This window comes from Sphaerodactylus townsendi, linkage group LG07 (assembly GCF_021028975.2).
Source record: "Sphaerodactylus townsendi isolate TG3544 linkage group LG07, MPM_Stown_v2.3, whole genome shotgun sequence".
Lineage (NCBI taxonomy): Eukaryota > Metazoa > Chordata > Lepidosauria > Squamata > Sphaerodactylidae > Sphaerodactylus > Sphaerodactylus townsendi.
The window spans coordinates 121,592,938-121,614,315 of NC_059431.1; the positions used below are offsets into that span (position 1 = coordinate 121,592,938).

The following is a 21,378-nucleotide window of genomic DNA, read 5'->3' on the forward strand; positions in this document are numbered from 1 at the left end:
AGACTATTGTAACTCGCTCTACGCGGGCCTTTCCTTGCGCCTGATCCGGAAACTGAAACTGGTCCAACATGCGGCGGCCCGGTTGCTCACAGGGGGCGCCTTTCGAGAACATATTCACCCTGTGTTGCGCCACCTGCATTGGCTACCGGTCGAATTCCAAATCATGTTCAAGGTGTGGGTATTGACCTTTAAGGCCTTACGCGGCCTGGGACCCTCGTACCTTCGGGACTGCATTACCCCATATGTCCTGGCTTGACCTCTGCGCGCAGCAGAGGCCAATCTACTGGAGATCCCTGGCCCCTCAATGACGTGGCTGGCCTCCACACAGGCCAGGGCCTTTACGGCTCTGACGCCGGCCTGGTGGAACACCCTACCACCAGCTGCGGGACCTTGGAGAATTCCGCAGGGCCTGTAAGACTGAACTGTTCCACCAGGCCTTTGGAGAGACCAGCCACTGATAGTGCCTCCGCCCCCCCCCCCCGCCTACAGGGGCCCCTAACATCATTGGGACCCATTCCTTTTTTCTGGGGAGGATTGTATATGGGTTTCGTGGTTTGCTATTTTAGAACAAAATTGTTTTAAATTGTACGTTTTATATATGATTTTATACTGTTCACCGCCCTGAGCCCTTCTGGGATAGGGCGGTATATTAAATCCAATAAATAAATAAACAAATAAACAAACAAATAAATAAATTAAATAAGACCCCAGAAAGGACTGTAGTTGTCTATGAGTTCGCGGGGCTGGCCAGTCCACTACTGCCTGTATCTTGCTGGGGTCCATCTTTATCCCCTTCTCTGATACCCAATATCCTAAAAAGTCTACTTGGGTTTTGTGAAACTCACACTTTGTCAACTTAGTGTATAATCCATGCTTGATCAGTCTACAGAGAACCTCCCTCACCAAACCAATATGCTCAGGTAAGATCTTGGTGTATATTAAAACATCATCGAGGTAGACGACCACCCCCTTAAACAGTAGGTCATGGAACACCTCATTAATCATGTTCATAAAGACTCCAGGGGCTCCACTCAATCTGAATGGCATGACCAAATATTCGAACTGCCCCAGAGGTGTATTAAATACCGTGAGATGTTCCTGGCCCTCTGCAATTCTGACTCGATAGTATGCCTCCCGCAAATCTAATTTGGTAAAAATCACTCCCCTGCCCAAATGTCCCAAGAGGTCTTTGATGAGTGGCAAAGGGTACTTGTTGGTCAGTGACACCGCATCTAAACCTCTGTAGTCTGTGCATAACTGTAGGGAGCCATCCTTCCTCTTGCGAAATAACACGGGGGCCCCATGTGTGACTTGGTTGGCCTAATAAGCCCCCATTGTAGATTCTTATCCACAAATTCTCTAAGCGCAGCTAATTCAAGGGGGCTCATTTGATACAGCTTACCCTTTGGGAGTTGCGCCCCTGGGATAATCTCTATCAAGCAGTCCAAACTGTGGTGAGGGGGTCACACTCCTTTTCACCAAATGCATGAACCAAGTTCCAATACTGCTTTGGGAAGGGGAGAACAGCATCATGGGCCGTCAATGCCCCTGCTAACAGATTAACCCCCTCTGTAGTGCCCCCCACCCTGAGGTGAGTCGCAGTAGGGTCACCCTTATTTGTCAAAGCTACTGTTCTGGCCAATCACCCGATCTCTGGGTCATGAGAAGCGAGCCAGGTAATCCCTAGCACTACTGGGAATCTCCCTAATGTGGCCGCTACAAACTGTCTTATTTCCGTATGCTCTTTATAAGTCATTAGCACCCCCTCGATTTTATTTGTGGCTGCCGTTCCTCCCATGAGGGGCCTGTCCATTTGTTCGAACGTGAGCGGCCATTTTAGTTTCTTAAGCCTACTCCCCAACACCTCCACCAACGTGGGATGAATAAGACAGTCTATAAGAACTTCAGCCCGCATAGAGATCTGAGATCCTGGGAGTGCAAGGGAGATGGAAATAACCACTGGGGTAACTGAAGAAGACTTTATTTACAGTCAATGACCAGATACATTACAAAACTCCAAAATATCTACAAACAAAAACAAGAATGCAGATCTCTCTCCCGCATTCCAGCACTATCCATCTATCCATCATTATACTTTGTAAACACACCAAACAGCATAAGAATACTAAACAAAATAAAAATATCTAAGGGGGATACCATATTCAGATCATTTTTTCTTTTTCATAATGAATAGACAGAATTTTGCTACCCATTTAGTAATATTCTCCTTCTTATCTTGTAATAGTTTTTCACAACAAACTTTATCAGAACAATATGTCATTTTGTGTAGTAGATGTGACAGGCATTTTTTCCTTGCCTCCTCATAAAGGGGACACTTTAATAACATATGCTCTACAGTTTCTACAGACTTCAGAGAGCAAGAACATAACCTTTGCAGCATAGGAGGTATCTTTTGATATTTCCCTTCTAAGACAGCAGAAGGTAAAAAATGTGCACTTCTTGCAAGAGTAAAAAAGCTCTCCTTGATGATGCTTTTGTTATCCAGATAGAAGTTAAATAAGGAGCAGGGGCAGGGATATATTTCTGTGTGTATTGCATAGAGGGAAATCTGCGGAATATGCTTGCCAGATCAGACTGTTCGTGATACATCTTTGATTCTTTGGAGTAAGTTCTCACTTTTTAAAATGATCCCAATTTTTGATCATATGGATGTTGTATGGAAGGCCACATTTATTAAGGCACTTCTCCATCTCTTGAGCCCACCTAGGTTTATAAGGATCTTTTGCTAGAAAGGGCCAGAGACCATTTGAATCAGTGTGTAACTGTATCCATTTATATGCCGTTGTTATTATTATCTTATCCTTCAGGCTCATTACTCCTGTTTCAAGCCTCATGAATGTATTTGGGACTCCTGGAGGGAGCTGAAGGATTGCTCTTAAAAATTTGGACTGTAGCCTTTCTAGCTGTGTCATACTCGATTGTGCAATCCCCAAATAGACACTGTATAGAAGTTGTGTCAATATTTTAGCTTGGTATAATTTTAGTGCTGCTGGTACATAGAAACCCCCTTTAGTACGGAAGAACTTCAGCACTGCATATATTGTCTTTTCTACCCGCTCAGTTATCATATTACAGTGAGTAACATGGCTCCCTGAAGCTTGAACCACGACACCTAAATACTTAAATTTGTCAACTTGTTCTAGTCTGTTTCCGTTTATTGACCAAGATCTTTTGGGAGGGCACTTTCCACATGCCATCACTTTTGTTTTATTTATGTTAATTGTCAGTTCTTCTTTTTCACAATAAGTTGAGAATGCACCTAATGCCCTCCGCATCCCAACTGGCCAGCTGAGTTCTCTCGATACTAGAACAGCATCATCTCGCGTATAATGTAGAATCGGAGGAGGGATCGTGTATGTTAATTTAGGTGGATGTGGAGGTCTACAGTTTTCATATATGTGCTATTATACCATTTATATAGAAATTAAATACAAAGCTGGAGATAATATACACCCCTGTCTGACTCCTCTATAGGTCCATATTTGGTCAGTAAGGTATCCTTGTGTGTTGCAATGAACTCTCAAGGCAGATTGTTCATATAGAAGACGGATTAGGGAGTACAATAATCTATGTTAGTCTCTTCTAGTTTCTGCCATAGTTTTCCCCTAGAAATTGAGTCAAAGGCAGATTTAAGATCAATAAAGGCAATATATAATGATGTTACCTTGCCAGTTGTATATTTTTCAACTAGATGTTGTAGTGTTAACGTATGTTCATCTATTGATCTACCTTCCCTAAAACCTGCCTGCTCTAGAGCGATCGTGTCTTCGTCCCTTAGCCATTGTTCAAACTTTTCTGTTAGATGTCTTGCATACAATTTGCTTATGACATTCAGAAGACTAATGGGTCTATAATTCCCCGGTTTATTTTTACTCCCTTTTTTATAGATAGGGACAACAACTGCTGTGTTCCACGACTTGGGTATGCTACTGGGGTGACTGAGGACCCACTCACTCTCCCTCCAGCACCAGCACTGGCGACCTGGTCTGTGGCGTGCTTCAGGCCAGGTCATACCCATTTCCTGATGTCGGTGTTGCCCTATGGTCCTTCTCCCTCTTGGAATCAGACGAGTCACCGGAGGAGTCACAAAGCTTGACAGCAACTTTAGCTGAGGCTGGACGTATGTGTGCCTGGTCTTTCGAAGACCTGCCTTTCTTGGTTGGGTTGAAGTTCCCTGCTGCTGGACCGTGCCATCCTGGATAGGTCGCCCTTCGGTGTCCTCCCTCCCCGCAGTGGAAGCATAGTCCCCTCTAACGCCGTCGGGTCATGAGGGATTCCTCTTTGCTACTATCTCTACCGCTATGCTTCACCATGGGCAGGGTTTTCCGTATTAAGTTCCAACGCGTTTCAGTTCGCTCCACCTGCTTAATCCGTACTTCAGCCTCCCCAGCACATCGAATCCAATCCATCAATGAGTCAGGGTCCCCTTGAACCAGCGCCCACTGTAGGACTCTCGGATGGAGGCCGTCTTTAAACATTTGCACTAATACCAATTCAGGCCACCCCCTAAGCCTGCTTGCTAACCTCCAAAATTCTGCTGCAAATTCACTGAGGAATTTCCCTGCCGTAGACCGTGTAGCCTAGCTCTAGCTCTCTCCTCTGCCAGCGGGTCTTTGAATCTCCTACGTAGTGCCAAAATAAAAGAATCTAGATGGTACAGTTCAGGTCCATCAGTTTCAACCAGCCTGACCAGCCAGGTGGCCGCTTCACCTTCAAGCTGGGTCCCCACCTCAAAGACTTTCTCCCGTTCTGATCTAAAGCTTGGCCCATAAACCTCCATATACGATCCAACCTGAATAATGAAAAAGGCAAGCTCCTCTGGATCGCCTGCAAATTCTGCCTTCAACCTCTTCCTCAGCAATCGCAAGTCAGGGTTTTGTATGCCACCTGGGGTTTGGGTGGAGCATTCCCCACTCCTTCCCTTGGAACCCTGGGTTTGGTGGCTGTTACCGCCAGTTGTCTGCGTGCTCTGCCTCTTCCATGGTTGTGCTTTCCCCTGGAACGTTTCTTCACTTTCCCCAGTCATGGCAACATCCGTTGCTGCAGCTTCACTCTGCATAGGGGTATTCACTGCTCTTTCATCCAGAAGAAGCACTACCTGCTGCTGCAACATGCCCAGCTCTTCCCTCAGCTGATCTCTCTCCCAACTCACACTTTCGGTGTGCACTTGGAGGGCTTTGTAATCTCTCTGTAGTTTCTCCACCTCCCATGTAGATCGTTTTGTGAGTGGCTGAGCCGCTGCCAGACCTACTGTCAATTTGGCCTGGTCGTCATCCATCTCTGCGTGATATGTCCCCACCCCCATCCAAGACATGTGGTGGCCTGGAGTGTCCGTTGCTACGTTCCTTGAGGAGCTGTTCACCAAGGTCCCTCGCCCTACTGGTGAGAGTCCTGGGTTGCGAAAATGCGATTCTGGCCCAGGCATGACTTTAAGCGATGCTGGGTACTTTATCAGGAGTTCTGGCACAACGTTAGGATCAATTCCACTCAACCACGCTGCTTCGTTCTCAACAGCTTTATTGAGTTGGTGAATCCAAGGCACAAGGTGCCAGGACTGAGAGCTCCGCCCCTCAGCTCTGACCTTTATATGCTAAACGTCACGATCACCACCAATTAGTGATCGGGCTCTTCTGCTTTGACAGTAATAGGACCCAATGTGGTAGCCTAGCAACACAACAACAGTTCCCACCAATCACCATTCAGCTCTTCCCCACTCCTCCAACTGCCATAGACTGCAGTCCAGCTCCTAATAGCTAGTCAGCTCTCTCAGCTCCACCTACCTCACAGGGTGTCTGTTGTGCAGGGGGAAGGGAAAGGCGTTTGTAAGTTCCTTTGAGTCTCCTACAGGAGAGAAAGGGGGGATATAAATCCAACTCTTTTTCTTCTTCTCCAGAGACTAGGACATGGAGCAATGGATTCAAGATGGAGGAAAAGACATTAGGAGGAACTTCATGATGCTCAAGGCTGTTCAACAGTGGAATATGCTACCTTGGAGGGTGGTGGAGTCCTCTTCTTTGGAGGTTTTACAGAGAGGCTGGATGGTGATCTGTCGGGAGTGTTTTGATTGTGTATTCCTACATGGCAGGGGGTTGGCCCTTGTGGTCTCTTCCAATGCTACAATTCTATTATTCTAGATCACTTCCTGGGGAGAAAATGGCTGCTCTGAAAAGTGGGCTCCATGGCTTCACTCCCCAATCAAGTTCTTCTCCTCTTCAAATCCTGCCCTCCTGAGCCTCCACCTCCCAAATCTCCTGGTATTTCTCAACCCACAGTGGGCAGTCCTCCCCTGATGCTCCCTTCTGGCCCCAAGAAAGCAGGGAAGCGGGGACAACTGAAGGGAACCCACAAGTCACTGCATGGAAAACCTCAAGTGCCAGAAACAGGAAGAGAAGAAGAGGTCTGGGGAAGAGAGGAACAGGTTGTCGCACAAGATGGCAGCCAGCAAAGAGCAAGGCTGGCCTCCCACTCCTCCTTCCAAGGTGGCCTTGAAGCTTTATTTAAAACTTCCAGCACAAGTGTGAACAAGAGGGGGTAGACTGGGCAACCTGGTCTTGTTCCTCTCTGGATCTCACATAGTTTCATTAATTCTCCATTAACAATTATTTGTTCAGTCTGTAATACACAAATGGATTTCACCCATTTTATACAGTTTTCTCCAAAGTTCATATTTTCCAAGATGTTACACAAAAATGCTTTCAAGGTGAAGGGATGCTGTCGCCCTGAAAGAAATTGCGAATGTCCTCAAAACCAATGTTGCAGTGGAGAAGCGCCTTTATTGATTCTTGAATGAAGGAGCTCACCTGTGCTCCATCGCATGCCAGGTCCGTAGGTTGGAGTTCGACCGTAGCCCTATTTCCAATCAAACATCCACTGGGAAACCAGGTCAGCATAGGGAGTTGCCAAAATTCAGGCCACGAGTCTCGTGTGGCCCCGTGTTCCCCGTTGGCTCTTTCGTCTCTCTGGCAGGGAAAAGTATTTTCTAACACCTGAGATCGTTTTAACCTGAGACTTCCCCCCTCTGCAGCCCGGCCATGCCCCCTCCACTGTTCTGCCCAGGACGACGTGCCCCACCCCCACTCATTGGCGCTACACCACTGGGCAGGGCAAAAGGTAATAGTACATCTTCATTCATGGGTTCTGTGTCAAATACTATTTTGCTCCACTCCCCCAATTTCCTGGTATCTCCCAAGCAGGAGTTGGCAACTCTGGGGCTTTTAGAGAAGGTCTGCGGGCAGAAGACCCCCCTGGAAGACCATCCCCCTGGGGTTTCTCCCCCAAGTGCTTCCCAGGTATCTGGTAGGAATAGCAAGTAAAAGGCAAGGCAAAAGGCCTCATGTCGGCTGGATCAAGGCCAGATAGAGTGGGTGAGTGGGCTGCCTCCCAATTCCACATGTCCCGTCACCATACCCCATGATCCTTGGGTGTCTCCAAACGCGGGTATTTCTTGGAAAGATGTCCTCGACTCAAGTTCCCAAAAAATGGAGGAGGGGAAAAAATCGCTGTTGTGAATTGTTAGAAGTTCGGGTGCAGAGGAAAGGGTCAATTGGGACATTTTTCTTTCAAAAAATCTCAGTCCCTGGATGGCAGCAGAGATCACCGGATCAGCAGCTTTGGGGAAGTCCAGAAGAGGAGGCCTTTTTTTCTGAAGGTGGGGTGTCCAGTGTAAAAGCAGTCTGATCACCCCTGAGGCACAACTCAAAAAAGCCAACATGAAATCCCCAGAGATTGATGCAAACTTTAAGCTTCTGCAATGGAAGATGACACGCATCAGTCTCCTAATGACCTCCTAATGACCTCCTAATGATCTCCAATCCGGAAGGATAAAACAGATGATCTCAACTTTGGGGAAATGAGGAGATAGTCAATGACACTGCAGCCACGAGGAGAAACAAAGGTATAATCTTGAGCGTGGGCATAGCACCTTAAGCCGTTAAGCCAAAGTTTGTTGTGCTTGATGGCCAAGTGAATGAGATTCCTGCCAGCAGCATTGGAGTGAGTATCCTTGGCCTCATGAAGGGCAGGAAGTAAGAGTGAGTGGTAGGGTTCATCATCAAAACCTTCCTGCTCAAGAAGGGAAGCTAAATTTGCACCTACTCTTGCATTAAAGTCCCCCATTAGAACAGTCTCAGAGGAGGGATGGCTACATTCAAGCTCCTCAATATAGACGGATCGGTTATCCCAAATTTCACACAAAGTATCTTTCTGAAGACCAGGAGGAACATAAACATTAACAAGGACTAGAGAGAGATCCTCCCAAAGAATTTGAACAGCCTGAGCTGTCTGAGCGAAGGGAGGAAGGGTCTGTGACTGGATTGACTGTGAAACTAGAATGCAGAGGCCCCCGGAATAGTGACCAGACCTAGACAATTTGGTTGCTGGAAGGCAGAAGGACTTACAGCTCATAAAGCAAATACGGTAATTGGCCCACGTTTCCTGAAGGAGGATCACATCAGCCTCTCTAAGGTAGTCACAGAAGAGAGGGTTTCTGAGTTTGTTCCCCCATCCTGAAATATTCCATGATAGGATGGAAAGGCCAGCTGGAGGTGTGCGTCATTCGGTGTGCTCTAAGTCCGTGATTCCAGGAATGTCAGGGAGGATGCAGCCATTTCTGGAGGGTAAGGCTGTTCTTGTGATAGGGTCTCAACTTCGGCATACAGTTCTCGACCAAGATGATCTCTGGAGGGCACAAAGTAGAAGGTGCAACAGAGCAGAATGCTGAGGCCTGACCCTCTAGAGTCGAGGACAAAGACTGCATTAGCTGAATGAGTTTGGAGGTAGTAGAGCCTAGATTAGCAATGACAGCTTTTTGTTCTGAACTTGGGAGGTCCTGAAACCCTGTAAGGACCTCCTCTTCCAAGGATTTGGACATATATTGGGGAGAAATATCATGATTCTCCTCACAGCACAAACACTTAACAAACTGAGCCACAGCTCCCCTTATAAATGAAGGTGGGGGAAAAGGCATGTCCAGGCAAAACTAACACAGTCAAACGGGGAAATGAAGCTCCGTTTCCACGTCCTGTTGTGTTTTATGCTGGCTCAGTAATTCATTCACTGCTGCCTCTTCATTCATAAATTCATTCATTCACCAGCCAGACGTTGCTTCGAATCGTGGATCTCAGCTCCACATTTTTTTAAAAAACAGTGAATGGAAGGTGTTTAAACTGTGCTGGGGACAGAAACTGAGGGGATTCAGGGTGGTGTGTTTTGAGTAAACCCGAATGACAGTGGGACCAGTTGCTTTCACACTGCTTTCAGCCCAAACAGAAGAAACTTGTCCTGTTCAAAAATCCGCCCCAATTCCTTCATACACTTTTTTTTTAAAAAAGACTCATTTGAACAGGACTAGAACTGGCGAGCTTTCACACTGCAGCTCAAGCAGACAGAACACTGCATTACCTAACTAAGCCAAAGAAACTCTAATAGCAGATAGAGAAAAATACTAGGCTTTCAGTGAGTGCTCCCTTGCATTGCTATATAAATGACCCTACGTTGCAACGCGGGGTCAAATACACGTTGATCTCTGTTCCCCGAAATAAAATAAAAGGGTGCTCGCTTGCGCACAGCCCACTGCTTCCTTATTAGGCAAAAGCCTCCACGTCACTGCCAGGGGCAGGAAACTCAAACCCGCAGTCACCCCCCCTTCCCCACCGTTTTTCCAAAAAGCTCTGTTCCAAACAGAGCCAAAAATGACGCGCGCTGAGGGGGCGCGAGAGTGGCAGAATCGGGCCTGCTTTGTTGTTGCCGCCCCTGTAGTGGGGAGTGCCGCTGGACCCCGCGTTACATGGCAAGAGTAATGCGCAACAAAAGGTAAGTGGGAAAACGGCCCCTGATGTAAATGCTATTTCTGGCCACTTGCTGAAATAGCCTATTAGAGTAATAGCATAGCGACACTCAATAGGGGCATTCTCAAAAGGTCCCACAATATCAATAGCAAGATTCTCCCATGCAGATTGGGGGAACAGAACTGGCTGCAATGGTGCTGGGTGCGTTTTTGCTGTTTTGTCATGAGATTGACAAGTAACGCAAGCCTTGATGGCCACTTCAACTTCAAAATCCACCCCAGGCCACCAATACAGATCCCTCAATCTCTGCTTAGTCCACACAATACCCTGATGTGTATCATGCGCAAGCTGTATCAGCGTAGGCCGCAACGATTCTGGGACCAGCAGTCGATGTGTTCCTTGTAATATACAGGCATTTTGTAAGGATAACTTCTCACATACCCTAAAATAGGGCAACAATTCTGGCTCAAGCCCCTTTTCCTTACTAGGCTATTTGGTCATCAAAAACCCTCTTAACTTCTGCTGGATTGAGCATGTTGAACATGCAGCCTGAAGCTTTTCCAGTGTAACTGCAATTGGACTACCTGAAAGGAGTGCCACTACTTCTATATCTTCCTCTAGCAATGTCTCTGAGGATGATTTTGTCTAGATCTGCAAACCACACGAGTTGCTCCAGGAAATCATCATAAGACAACAGAGACAAGACAATCAAAAATGCCCAAAGAGACCCAAACCTGCAATAACTGAAAGGACATTAAGATGTAGGAAAACGTCAAGTGCTGGGCCATAATTATTCCAAGAACCATGAATCCAAAATGTTTAAAAACACTGCAGCTTTATTTCCATTTGCATGAGAGAGACAGAGACAGAGAACGACAGAGAGCTGTTACCAACAACATGAGGAAGATACAAGTAACAGGAAAGTGAGGGACTCAGGAGTATAGTTGTTTGATTTTCTGCATCGATTTCTTCCACCAGTCCGTCCAGTGCTGAGCCTTCATTAGATGGGCTGTGTTCTCCTCCTTGGTTCTGCCAAACTCCGTTTCAAGCACTTGTTTGAATTTCTGCACCAAACACACAACCACAGAAAACACAACGTCGCCACAAATTAGTGTTTGGCATCTCCCACTCTTTTCATTCAGACAGAAGCATGAGATGGATCAGGCCCCATCACTTGCGAGGCTATCCTTTGCCCATCGTCGGCTCTAGATATTCAAATGGTAGGACAGAGACTGGCACTCTGAGGCCCACGAAGAACCTGCACAGGATGTCTGAAGAAGTTTGGCACCTCCCTAGTTGTCGCTTACTCTTGGTGCCCTGGCATTTAGGCTGACCAAAGGGTTTGCGTGACCAAGTCAGATCACGGCAAACGGCTTGGCTTCTTTGCAAAGAGAGTCCTCAACTGAAGAGAGTCCTCAACTTTGGCCGATCATACACGAGTGCCCCCCCCCCCCACGCTGATGGGAGATTCTTTTCGGGGCAGAGCTTCTGTTATGGACACCTTTTCCTCCTCTCACACTCACTGCGTGGCAGCTCCCGTAATCTCTGCAGTTTCTGAGAGTGTGCAAAGAGTGACCTTTTCCCCTGCTTCAAAGGGAAGACGGAAGAAATGGACCCGCGTAATTCTTTGCTTCAGGTTTTTGGGCTCCACCCCACCTCCCTGGCTCTACTTCCACTCTTCCCAATCAGGAGTTTTTGAAACCTTATTTCAACTTCAAGCGTTTTCACTTTATAATTATATTGAAATGATACTTCTAATACAGGAATATCAATATACCAGGAAATATCTAAATAAGAAGCTGTCAGGTGGCCTATTATTATGGGGATTTTGCTATTGCTGCTTTCTGTATGCTGAGGGGTGGTGGAATGGGCTAATGGCATTTCTAACTGACTTGAAACTGTCTTTTAAATAATGTTATACTGTACCAGGTGCTGCTCAAGGTCAGTGCCTGGCCGTCTCTACTGTTATCTCTTTCACAGTTCCTTTTGGGCGCGCTTTTCCAGGAGGGGGGTGCAAGCTGCTTTAACTACTGGGTTTTGCACGGGCAAACCTCAGTTCTGGCATGACCAGAGAAGATCATAAGAACATAAGAACTAGCCTGCTGGATCAGACCATCATTCTCTTGATCCATCACGTGCATCCGATCGTTTCAGAGGGCAGCCATGCTGGCCTGCAATTGAAGAGCTACAATACAGCCCTGCAGCTGCTTAGAGACCACTGAGATTTGGAGAATCGATTCTCCCTTCATTAACAAAGGAAACAGTGGGTAATTATACGCTGCCGCTCTGCTCTGCAGTAAGTGTACAGTTCCTGCAGGGCATAGAATCCTGTATTGGTGCCATTAAAGTTATATCACCGGAGATCCCTGACGCCCGGCCGTTTGCGAGAGCGGGGGAAGGGCAGGGCTTCCTTTCTGCCAGGTGGCTGCAGAGGCAAGATCGAAGGTTGTCTGTTTTGGTTTTTTGAAGCCCTTTAAAGGTAATATCAGTATTGCTTACATCAATATTGTGGAAGATGCTTTCGTGGCCTTTTCCTTAAAATGCAAAAGCCACAAAAGCAGCCTCCACAATATCGATATAAGCAATACTGATATTTCTTTTAAAGGGTAATGTTGATCTTTCCTTTTGCCAGGAGGCAAGACTGGAAGCGGAGGCAGGCGGGTCTTTTGGGCGGAGCAACGTGGGGGCAGGCGATCGCGAGCCCTGGCCAGACAGTGGGGCAACTCCTCAGATTTAAACAGGGAAGACCAAAGAGATCCCACTCCAGGGGGACCACAGGCTAGAAGCTCGGCAGAAAGTACTCTGTGCATAATGGTCCTTTGCTGCTCAAAAGCTTATACCCCCAAAATCTGGCTGGTCTCTAGGGTGTTTCTGGACTCAAATCTGGCTGTGTTCACATCAGTTTGTGTTGCAGGCTCCAGGAAAGATATTCTTCAGTCCAACCCAACTGCTAGGTGGACAGACCTTTGCTTTCCTCCTCCTGTGTCTCTCTCTCCCTCTCTCCCGGCAGCTTGGGCGGGGGACACTGCCCCCTCCCCGCTGGCAAATCCACCCAGGGGCTTCATCCCACTCTTCCCCCCATAGTTTATGCCCCTGAAAACAGTCCTTCCTGCAAACACACTGCAGAGAAAGCCACGTGAATGCATCCATTCCGTTCCATTTGTTGCCAGGTATGGATCTTCAGAGGCTGGGCCTTTTTTGGCCGAGGGGAAGGGCCATGAGTTGCAGTTTTACCATCACTGTGAATATCCTAGTGGAATTCTCAAATCCGTGTGACTCTGAAGGATTCCAGGAGCCTTCTCTGAGGACGGGCCCTGCATCAGTGTCTAGATCAGGCGTCTTTATGATTTATTTTGAAAAAAATAATGAGCTGCTTTATTACGGCAGAGCTGCCAATACACATGCTCCTACAAGGTGCCTGCTCTTATTAGAAATACTTACTGCAGTTCACCTGGGACTGCACAGACAAACTCAGGAAGCTCCTGCTACTGGCAGTGTAACCACACTCAGTGAGGGGGTGACTTGAACTTGCTGCCATTCTTTTTCCATATGCTCGAGCAGCTCCTTTTCCAAGACATCCACATTCCCAACAGCACCAATGCCCTACCAGGTAAGCAGCATCTCTTTCTCGTACAGCAGCCACGTGGCCCAGGGTTGTCTTGGCAGTCGTTACAGCAGCCGTCTCTCCGCACAGTATTTGGCCTGGGAGGCCCGCCAGTGCAGTTCTTGGGATTCCAGGACAGGTCCTTAAAAATTACAAAGAGATAAACGATTGCCCCACCCCCACCACCAGTCAAATTGTTTAGTGATAGCCTTATTAAAATCAATCACTGTCCTGGAGGAAGAGAAAGCAGCAAATGTTACCCCAATTTTTAAAAGGGGATCCAGAGTGGAATGAGAGAATCACCGGCTGGTTAGCCTAATGTCTGTCCCAGGCAAATTAGTAAAAACGGTTATTACAAAAATTATGCATCGGGAGGCCAGAATGGACAGAGAGGCTTTTCTCCCTCTCCCATCGTATCAGAACTTGGGCACTAGATTCAGAACAATCAAAAAGAAACCCTTGGCCACTCAATGGGCAACTGCTCACGGCTGGCTCTGCCCTGCCCTTGCCCCGCTCTGGGGCAAAAATCGCACCAGAAGTGCTCTCAGCTTCTGCGGGGAAAGTGAGAAGAACAGGCAGGGCAACAGGGAGAGCGCTGGCGTGGGAAATCTTGCCCCGACACACTTCTCCTCTCAGCATGCTGCAGGGACGAAGTGCGCCAGAACAAGATTTTTTCCGCCACATGCAGCCGCTCCTGGTGTGTGCCAGGGAGGAACTGTGTAGGGAAAAGATTTCTTGCCCCAATGCAACTGCCCCATGGGTAATTAATGAGTAATTAAATTGTGGGATTTACTGTCACGGGCATAGAGGAAGTTAGATGCACAGAGGGACAGGTCTGTCAGCGGCTACTTGCCATGGTGACTAAAGGGGTCCTCCATGTACCAAGGCAGTGCACCTTGAATACCAACATTGAGAGGCCATATCAGGGGAAGGTTTGGGCCCCTGAGCCCTGCTGGTTAGCCACTACATGGAACAGGATGGTGGACCAAATTGGTCTGATCCAGCAGGACAGCTCTAGGCGGTGCCTGGACGAAGAGCGCTGCAAAACCTCGCCTAATGGTTCTACGCCATTACCTGCTTCCGCGTTCAGCCACCAGCTTACATTCTTCCACTGCTAAGGAAAGGCCTGCTTGTTTACGGCGGAGCAGGGTGCTTGTCTTCTCCCTCGGGATCTCTTTTTCTGGGACAGGGCAAGATCAGACTCCAAATCAGCCGGACAGGGTCAGCCTTACTTCTTGGTTATTATCTCAAAGTGCTACTAGTCACATTTATTGCACGGGGCAAAGGCTAAACTCAAAAGTTAATGCATCAAATGCTAATATTAGGAACAACCAGAAAACCAAGAACATAAGAGCTGATTACAGAAGTGAGGATTTCCTCGCCTACAGCATGCTGAATTAAGCACGAAGCAAAGTTTGGCGAGGATTCTCTACACCTCCGGGACTCTGGGTCTTACTTCCAGTCTGCACATCGTCAACGGTGAGGCTGTTGTCCAGTTCCCCAAGGATCTTCTCTGTGCAGGCAGCCAATGCGGAGACAAACCTCTGGGCACTCTGGATGACGCAGGCCTGCAGGGGAAGGATTTGCGCTGACGCCTTTTCTGCAAACATGACCTTTCGAAGGTGCTCAGGCTCACCGTGGTTTCATCAGAGGACCTCTTGGCCTCCCCTTCACAGAGGAAACCAGTGACTCTCTAGCACAGAGGCAACAACCTTGTTGGTTATAAAGGCCAGATATGACAGAAATGTGGCTTGGTTGGGTTGGGACGGGGAGGGGAGGGGAAGGGGTGGCTGCCTCAGCGGGTGTGTCCCTAGGAGGCTGGCCAGCCCAGATCAGCACTGGGGTGTGTATGTGGGGCGGCCTTGCAGATCAGAACCCCTTGAGAGGACTTCACAGGCCTACGAGACAGCTGAGGCAAACCCTCTACCCCCAGAATATTTTATAACCCACCTTTCTCTCCTGTAAGGATTCTCAAAGCGGTTTCCAGACTCCTTTCCCTTCCTCTCCCCACAACAGACCCCTCGTGAGCCAGATGGGGATGAGAGAGTTTGGAGAGAACTGTAACTCGCCCAAGGTCAACCAGCAGGCTTCACGTGCAGGAGTAGGGAAACAAATTCAGTTCATCAGATAAACATCCGCTGCTCACATGGAGGAGTGGGGAATCAAACCCCATTCTCCTGATTAGAATCCACCTGCTCATAACCATGAAACCGTGTGTGTGTGGCTTGCAGGTGTGTTTGCAGGTGTGATAAGTCCTCTCAAAAGGCCAGATCCGCCCACCCCACCCCCACCCCCACCCCCACCCCAGGACTTCATGTTTCACACCTCTGCTCTAGTACCTGGTACCTGACAAAGGGAGCTTTGAGTCTCATCAGTTCATCCCCCCCAAAACCTTGTTAAGCCTCTCGGATGCTCCTCGCCTCTCCTCCAGCGCTTCTGCTGCAGATCAACACCGCTGCCCTCTATAACTACTCTAGCATCTCGGTAACTCTTTGTTGCAGGTCTCCTCTGTTTGCTCTACCTTGTAGGCAAGCTTGCCCTGCCCTTGGTTCAAAAGAAATCACCTGTTCATAAGTATTTCTAAGCTAAGGAACCTGTTAGCTTAACAGAATTCATGCTAGCAGCCCAGTCTTATTTATACTGACACAGAAGGGAGGGGCCCCCGGCCACCTTGGGGGAAAAGGAAGTGACACCTCAGGCCTCATTCATCCCAAGGTAAGCAATTGTGGCTGCCAGAGAGAGAAAATCCCACTGAACTGAATGGGCATGCTCCTCACCCAAAGGGACTGGCATTTGCCGCTGATGCCCCAAAGAGCTGGGATTCAGAAAACTGAAGGGAAACTTGATCCACGTACCCCAGCCCCCCCCCCCCCCCCCCCACAAACAAACCCACGCCAGTTGGGGACAACACTGGAAGGCCTGTGTCAAGGCTAGGCAGATGTGAAGAGCAGCACGCACGTGCACACGCAGAACTCGGTGCCAATCAACTGTTCCAGTCTTTTCAAAAAGCTGGCTGGCACATTCAGGTTTTGAGCTGCTCAGTTTGCTTCCTCAGAACATCTGAAGGACTCAGTGTCACACTGCGCCACACTTGGCCTGGCAACTCACACGTCCACCACTCCGCCACAGGTGGCCCAGCTATCATCATCGCCCAAGGCCACGGGGCCTCTTTCTGCTGCTCATAAGTAACAAGCTCAGTAATGCTCAAGTGTTTCTCCTTGTCTGCCTTCTTGAGGGAGTGAACTGTCTTGTCCCACAAACAATGTCCCTTTCCCACTGTCTTTTCTCATGCTGACACTTGGGGCATGCGAGGGTGGGGGGATGATGGGCTGAGTCAAACGGTAACCTACAGGTATATACCAAGGGCCAGAGAGCCAAACCCCAGTTTTGGCTATCTGGCCATTGGGCTGAAACAGTTCCAAATAAAGCTCTTGAGCCTTCCTTGAGTCTGACTGTTGACTGGAGTACCAGACCCTGACACTTTGCATCTCATTGTCTGAACTAAAATGAGAGTCATTTTTGTCTGCTGTTTTATTTGCTGCCATTCAGGTGGCATCGTCCTAGATGTGATCCTTGCCATTCGTCAGCTGCCCCACAGCTTTGGTGGTGTAGAAACTAAAACAAAAAACTTACGTTAAAGCTATAATGCTCCCTCGCACGCCAAACCTTCTCCAGTGCTGGGAGAGCAGCTCAAAGCTTCCTGAAACATCACTTCCAAAAGGCCCCAGGAGGCAAAGTCTGAACCCACCTCTAAGCAGAGTAGCCCAGGAAAACCTGGCCTGGTTCCCCAAAGTACCTCTAGCTTCTGCGTGCAGAGACGGATCCCATCCACTTGCTCCTTCTGCCTTTCCTCCTCCTCCTGGCACAGAGCTTCCAGCTGGGGTAAGTTGTCCGGGTGCCCCAGAGTTGGGCGTAGCTTGTTCTTGTTCTTGTTCTTGAAATTATTAATGAATGAATGAATTAATTAATTGCATTTCCAGGCCGCCCTTTCCCTTGCAGACTCAGGGTGGCTTACGACATCTAAAATCTAGAAAACCAGAAATCCAAGATGGCGCTAGTATCCTTTCCAATAAATCACCCTACCCCTAACCCTGTTAAAATCCCATTGAAGGGACCAAGCCTCGACCATCCTAAGCCACCCCCGTAGCTGCCTTGACCCTACTAAGCTGGGCAGACCAGCTCTGTCCTCCGGGCCCTGAAGAACTGCATTAGGCCCCGCGGGGCCCAGGTCTCACTAGACAGAGAGTTCCACCAGGCAGCAGCCAGAGCCAAGAAAGCCCTGCCCCTGGCTGAGGCCAGCCAGAACTATTTCAGGTCAGCACTTACTAGCAAGTTGTCATTTGCTGAACATAATGCCTGTTGGGGCACATATGGACAGAGGTGGTCCTGCAGATACGCGGGTCACAGACCCTTTAGGGTTTTAAAGATAAGCACCAAAACCTTGAATCTGATGTGGTTCTCCACTCGCAGCCAATGCATCTGGTGGAGGACAGGTTATGTCTGCTCACACCTGCAAGGGACCCCACGGCTGCTGCTCTGATGAACAGTCAAGCTGTGAGGGGTCCTGCCTGCCCTCCCCAGGCCACTGAAGCGTTGCGGTGCTGGGCTCTTGAATGGCTAGCAAACTGATGTGTGAGTTTTGCCCGGGCACACGGTCTGAGAGGCCGGGGGCTGCTCTCGGACACCAGGGCTCGCTAACCTTTTCGAGCCCTCAAATAGTTCTAGAATTCTGACACAGCCACAAAATGGCTGCCAGAGGAGCCATAACCAGCCGCAGTCACACAGTGAAGCTCCTTCGTGGTAGATGTTGACAAAGGTACATTTTAAAAATCTGCACAGCCAATCAGAAGCCTCTCTGGGTGAACCCTCCACTTAGCCTTGCCCATTTTCATGGGCTCTGGAAAAAGGGTCAGCGAGCACCACAGTGCCCCCTCCCCGCCACCCCGTTTTGCATGGTCCCTGTTTTCTAATGCTGGCTGTTTGCATTCCCAGCTCCAACAGCCAATAAGAAAAGCGCAGAGCCGCAGGCAAGGGTGTGCAAATGCCCGGACTTCCTAGAAGTGCTGAATATGCGAGCCGGGCCATGTTGGCTGCAGAATTCAGCTTCCTGTGAACCACAGTTCTCATTTTAAACTGCCATGGATTCCCTCCTCTTACAGCTGTTTGTCTCATGCCAGAACAGCTGCCAAACAAGAAGTCTCATAAAGTTTCAGCTTTGACTCCCTTAACTAGGGGATGCAAAATGAGAAAAGCATGCAGTCCAGGCTTTTGCAATATGGTGCTGATGGGTGCTAAGGTGACCACCAACACCTCACCTGGCACCTGCCAGAAAGTGGCTGAGGCCAGGTGGGGCTTCTGCTCAGCTGGGTTTCTGATTGGCTGTGCCAATTAAAGTAAGGTTGCTTCGGTGTCTACTGCGTTTGGGCTTCCTCTGTTTGTGGAAGTCTAACTCCGCCTCTTGTGGCAGCCATTTTGTGGATGTGTCCTCCACCCTGTGCCAAAATTCCAAAGATACCCACAGGTGTAAAACACTCAGGGACTCCTGACATACTCCAATGGTTTCAGGGAAGGCGCATGCAGCTCTGGGCATAGAGCACTGGGAGGCCATTGGGCACTGCCCTGTCCTTGATTTGGAAGTCAGAGATGCAAGGAACGCTAGCTTTCCCTGGCTCCCTGGTGTTCTACATGTGTATTGAGGAGCCAGGGGGGCGGGGGGTAGGGGTGTCTGCAACAGCAAGGTGCCTTCAGGTACCAAGCACTGATCTGCACGGGGGGGGGGGGGGGGGGCCTTCACCTGGGAAGGCAGGACTGCCATCTGAACACATCTGGACATGTACTTCCCATCTGTTTAACGGGGCTGGAGGTGAGAAATCTTTCACTACATTTTAGGACTGTCGCCAACAAGCCTCAGCCAAGAACCAGCAAGCAAAACCCCTCCCCCAGCAAACCCAAATCGAAGGTGCGGGAGAAGAGTCGAGGTTATCGTCAGCAACCCTTGAGCTGTGAAGACACGACCCAGGCGGAGGAGTCCCTGCCCCAGACTGCAGAGAGGAGGGCGGGTGGGAGAGGCTGTCTTCTTACATCCCAACCTGATTTCTCCTGCCTGGCCCTGCCTAGATCTCTCCCTCTGAAAGGAAACCTTTCTTTGAGGCTCTCTGCCTGCTTGCTGCACGTTAGCCTGCCTTTCTCAGAGTCACACTCCTGTCTGCAACCCTCACCTGATGCCGCACTCTGCCCTGATCCCAGGCTGAACCCTACCAGGATGTGGGTGACCTTCCAATCTTCAGATGCTCCTCTGCCTATGGCCCAGCATGGCCCAAAAAGCTCAGGAGGAAATAGCCCTGCTCCCTGTCACAGGGGCAGCCCAGAGAGGTCAGGTGATATGCAAAGGAAAGGACAGGCCAGAGTATCCCAGGAGGCTCACACACGGTACCTTCTCCATGTCCCACTTTTGCAATTGTTCCTGTAAACCTTGCCAGATCTTCTCTGTGGCATTTAGAAGTTGTTGCTCGTGGTCTTTCAAAAGCTTGCCAACCACCAACTGGACAATGTCGGGGAGAAGCTCCTCAAACTTCTTTAGCTGATCCCGGAACTCTGTTAAGTTACCGAAACAAAAAGAGAGGCCCAGTTGCTCCACCCAGATGCAGAACGGGGCTCCAGCCACCCGTTCAGGCATTCCGAGAGGCCTGCATTATGCATTTGCAGTTTTAGAACACGAAGCAAGTCTCTCGCTTTCATGACTGGGAAGAAAACAAACTCACCAATAAGGATGCCAGAGGATCCGGCACAGGTGTCAAACTTGCGGCCCTCCAGATGTTCATGAACTACAATTCCCATCAGCCCTTGCCAGTATAGCCAATGCTCATGTTGGGAGGGACTGATGGGAATTGTAGTTCATTAACATCTGGAGGGCCGCAAATTTGATACCTGGAAGGAATCCAGTGGTGAAGGGTGCCTTCTGACCTGGGTTTTCAGTCCTTTCTAGGCAGTGAATAACCTCCAGCCAAATGTATTCAAAGTGCTCCTGTCTGCATAATTTTAAGGTGTGTCTGCAGCACACACAGTTCACTCAAAGGACTAGTGAGACATTAAGTTGACCAGCGTCAATGTGTGTGGAACGGAACACACGTCCCAAGTGGATTTTTGTGGGGATTTTGCAAGTGTCTGTCACAATTCAGTCACAAAAGGGTTAACTGTTTGTATGTAAACAAGTTGCTGATGTCACTATTTATGACCTGGTCTAATGATTAGCTACTGGTCAGTCAGACAGCCAATGCTTGCAAGTTACAGAAGTTATAAAGGTAACTCTGTTTCTTTGAGAGGATGAAGACATGAGAGAAGTGAAGCATGACAGCAGCACATAATTAGCATTGTACAAAACTTTGGGGGCTGCCCTCCTTCAACGGAATTCAAATAATCATCTCCACCCCTGTATGTATCTCTCCCGCAAGTTTTCAAGTACTGAACTTAATTAAACTATTAATAATAAAAAACCCTATACTATCAAAGTCACTCTTACTGTGTAGAGGCATTTCTTTAAAAAAAGCAGAGCACCCCTTCGAGATCTGGATTGATCATAAAAACCTGGCTGCACTTTGCTCTCCGGGCCAGCTGTCTGCTAAACAGATCCATTGGGCGGACTTTTTCGCACACTTTCGTTTTACAGTTCATTTTTTCCCGGGGAAAACCAACCATTTGGCTGACGCCCTGTCCGCTTGCCAGAGGGGGAGGAGCGCAAGGCGGATCCTGCACTATCCTTTCCCCCACCCACTTGGGCTTGGCTGTTACCTGGCTGCAGGCAAAGGCGGAGCCCCCGCCTTCAGTATCTCCTCCCAGACACCTTCTCTCCGTCTTCTTGGAGGCGGGAAAGTCCCCAGTGCCTCTTACGGAGGGAGGCAATGGATTAGTATTAAATGACGGCATTTGGTGTCATGGCTCGCTGTTGTATGTTCCGCTCCATCTACGTTC

The 21,378-nt window shown here is 48.8% G+C and overlaps 1 protein-coding gene across 1 annotated transcript in view; it reads right to left on the bottom strand.

Moving 5' to 3' along the window:
* Positions 1-10,624: 10,624 nt before the first annotated feature.
* The window catches only part of CCDC180 (coiled-coil domain containing 180), a 98,612-nt gene continuing 87,858 nt past the window's right edge, over positions 10,625-21,378 (bottom strand). Inside the window, exons 33-38 of the mRNA XM_048504458.1 lie at positions 19,844-20,004; positions 17,207-17,344; positions 14,867-14,978; positions 14,485-14,590; positions 13,414-13,552; positions 10,625-10,870 (exon numbers count right to left, since the gene is read on the bottom strand). Coding sequence (XP_048360415.1) covers positions 10,739-10,870; positions 13,414-13,552; positions 14,485-14,590; positions 14,867-14,978; positions 17,207-17,344; positions 19,844-20,004 — 788 coding nt within the window. The 3' untranslated portion in view covers positions 10,625-10,738. The remainder of the gene's footprint in view (positions 10,871-13,413; positions 13,553-14,484; positions 14,591-14,866; positions 14,979-17,206; positions 17,345-19,843; positions 20,005-21,378) is intronic.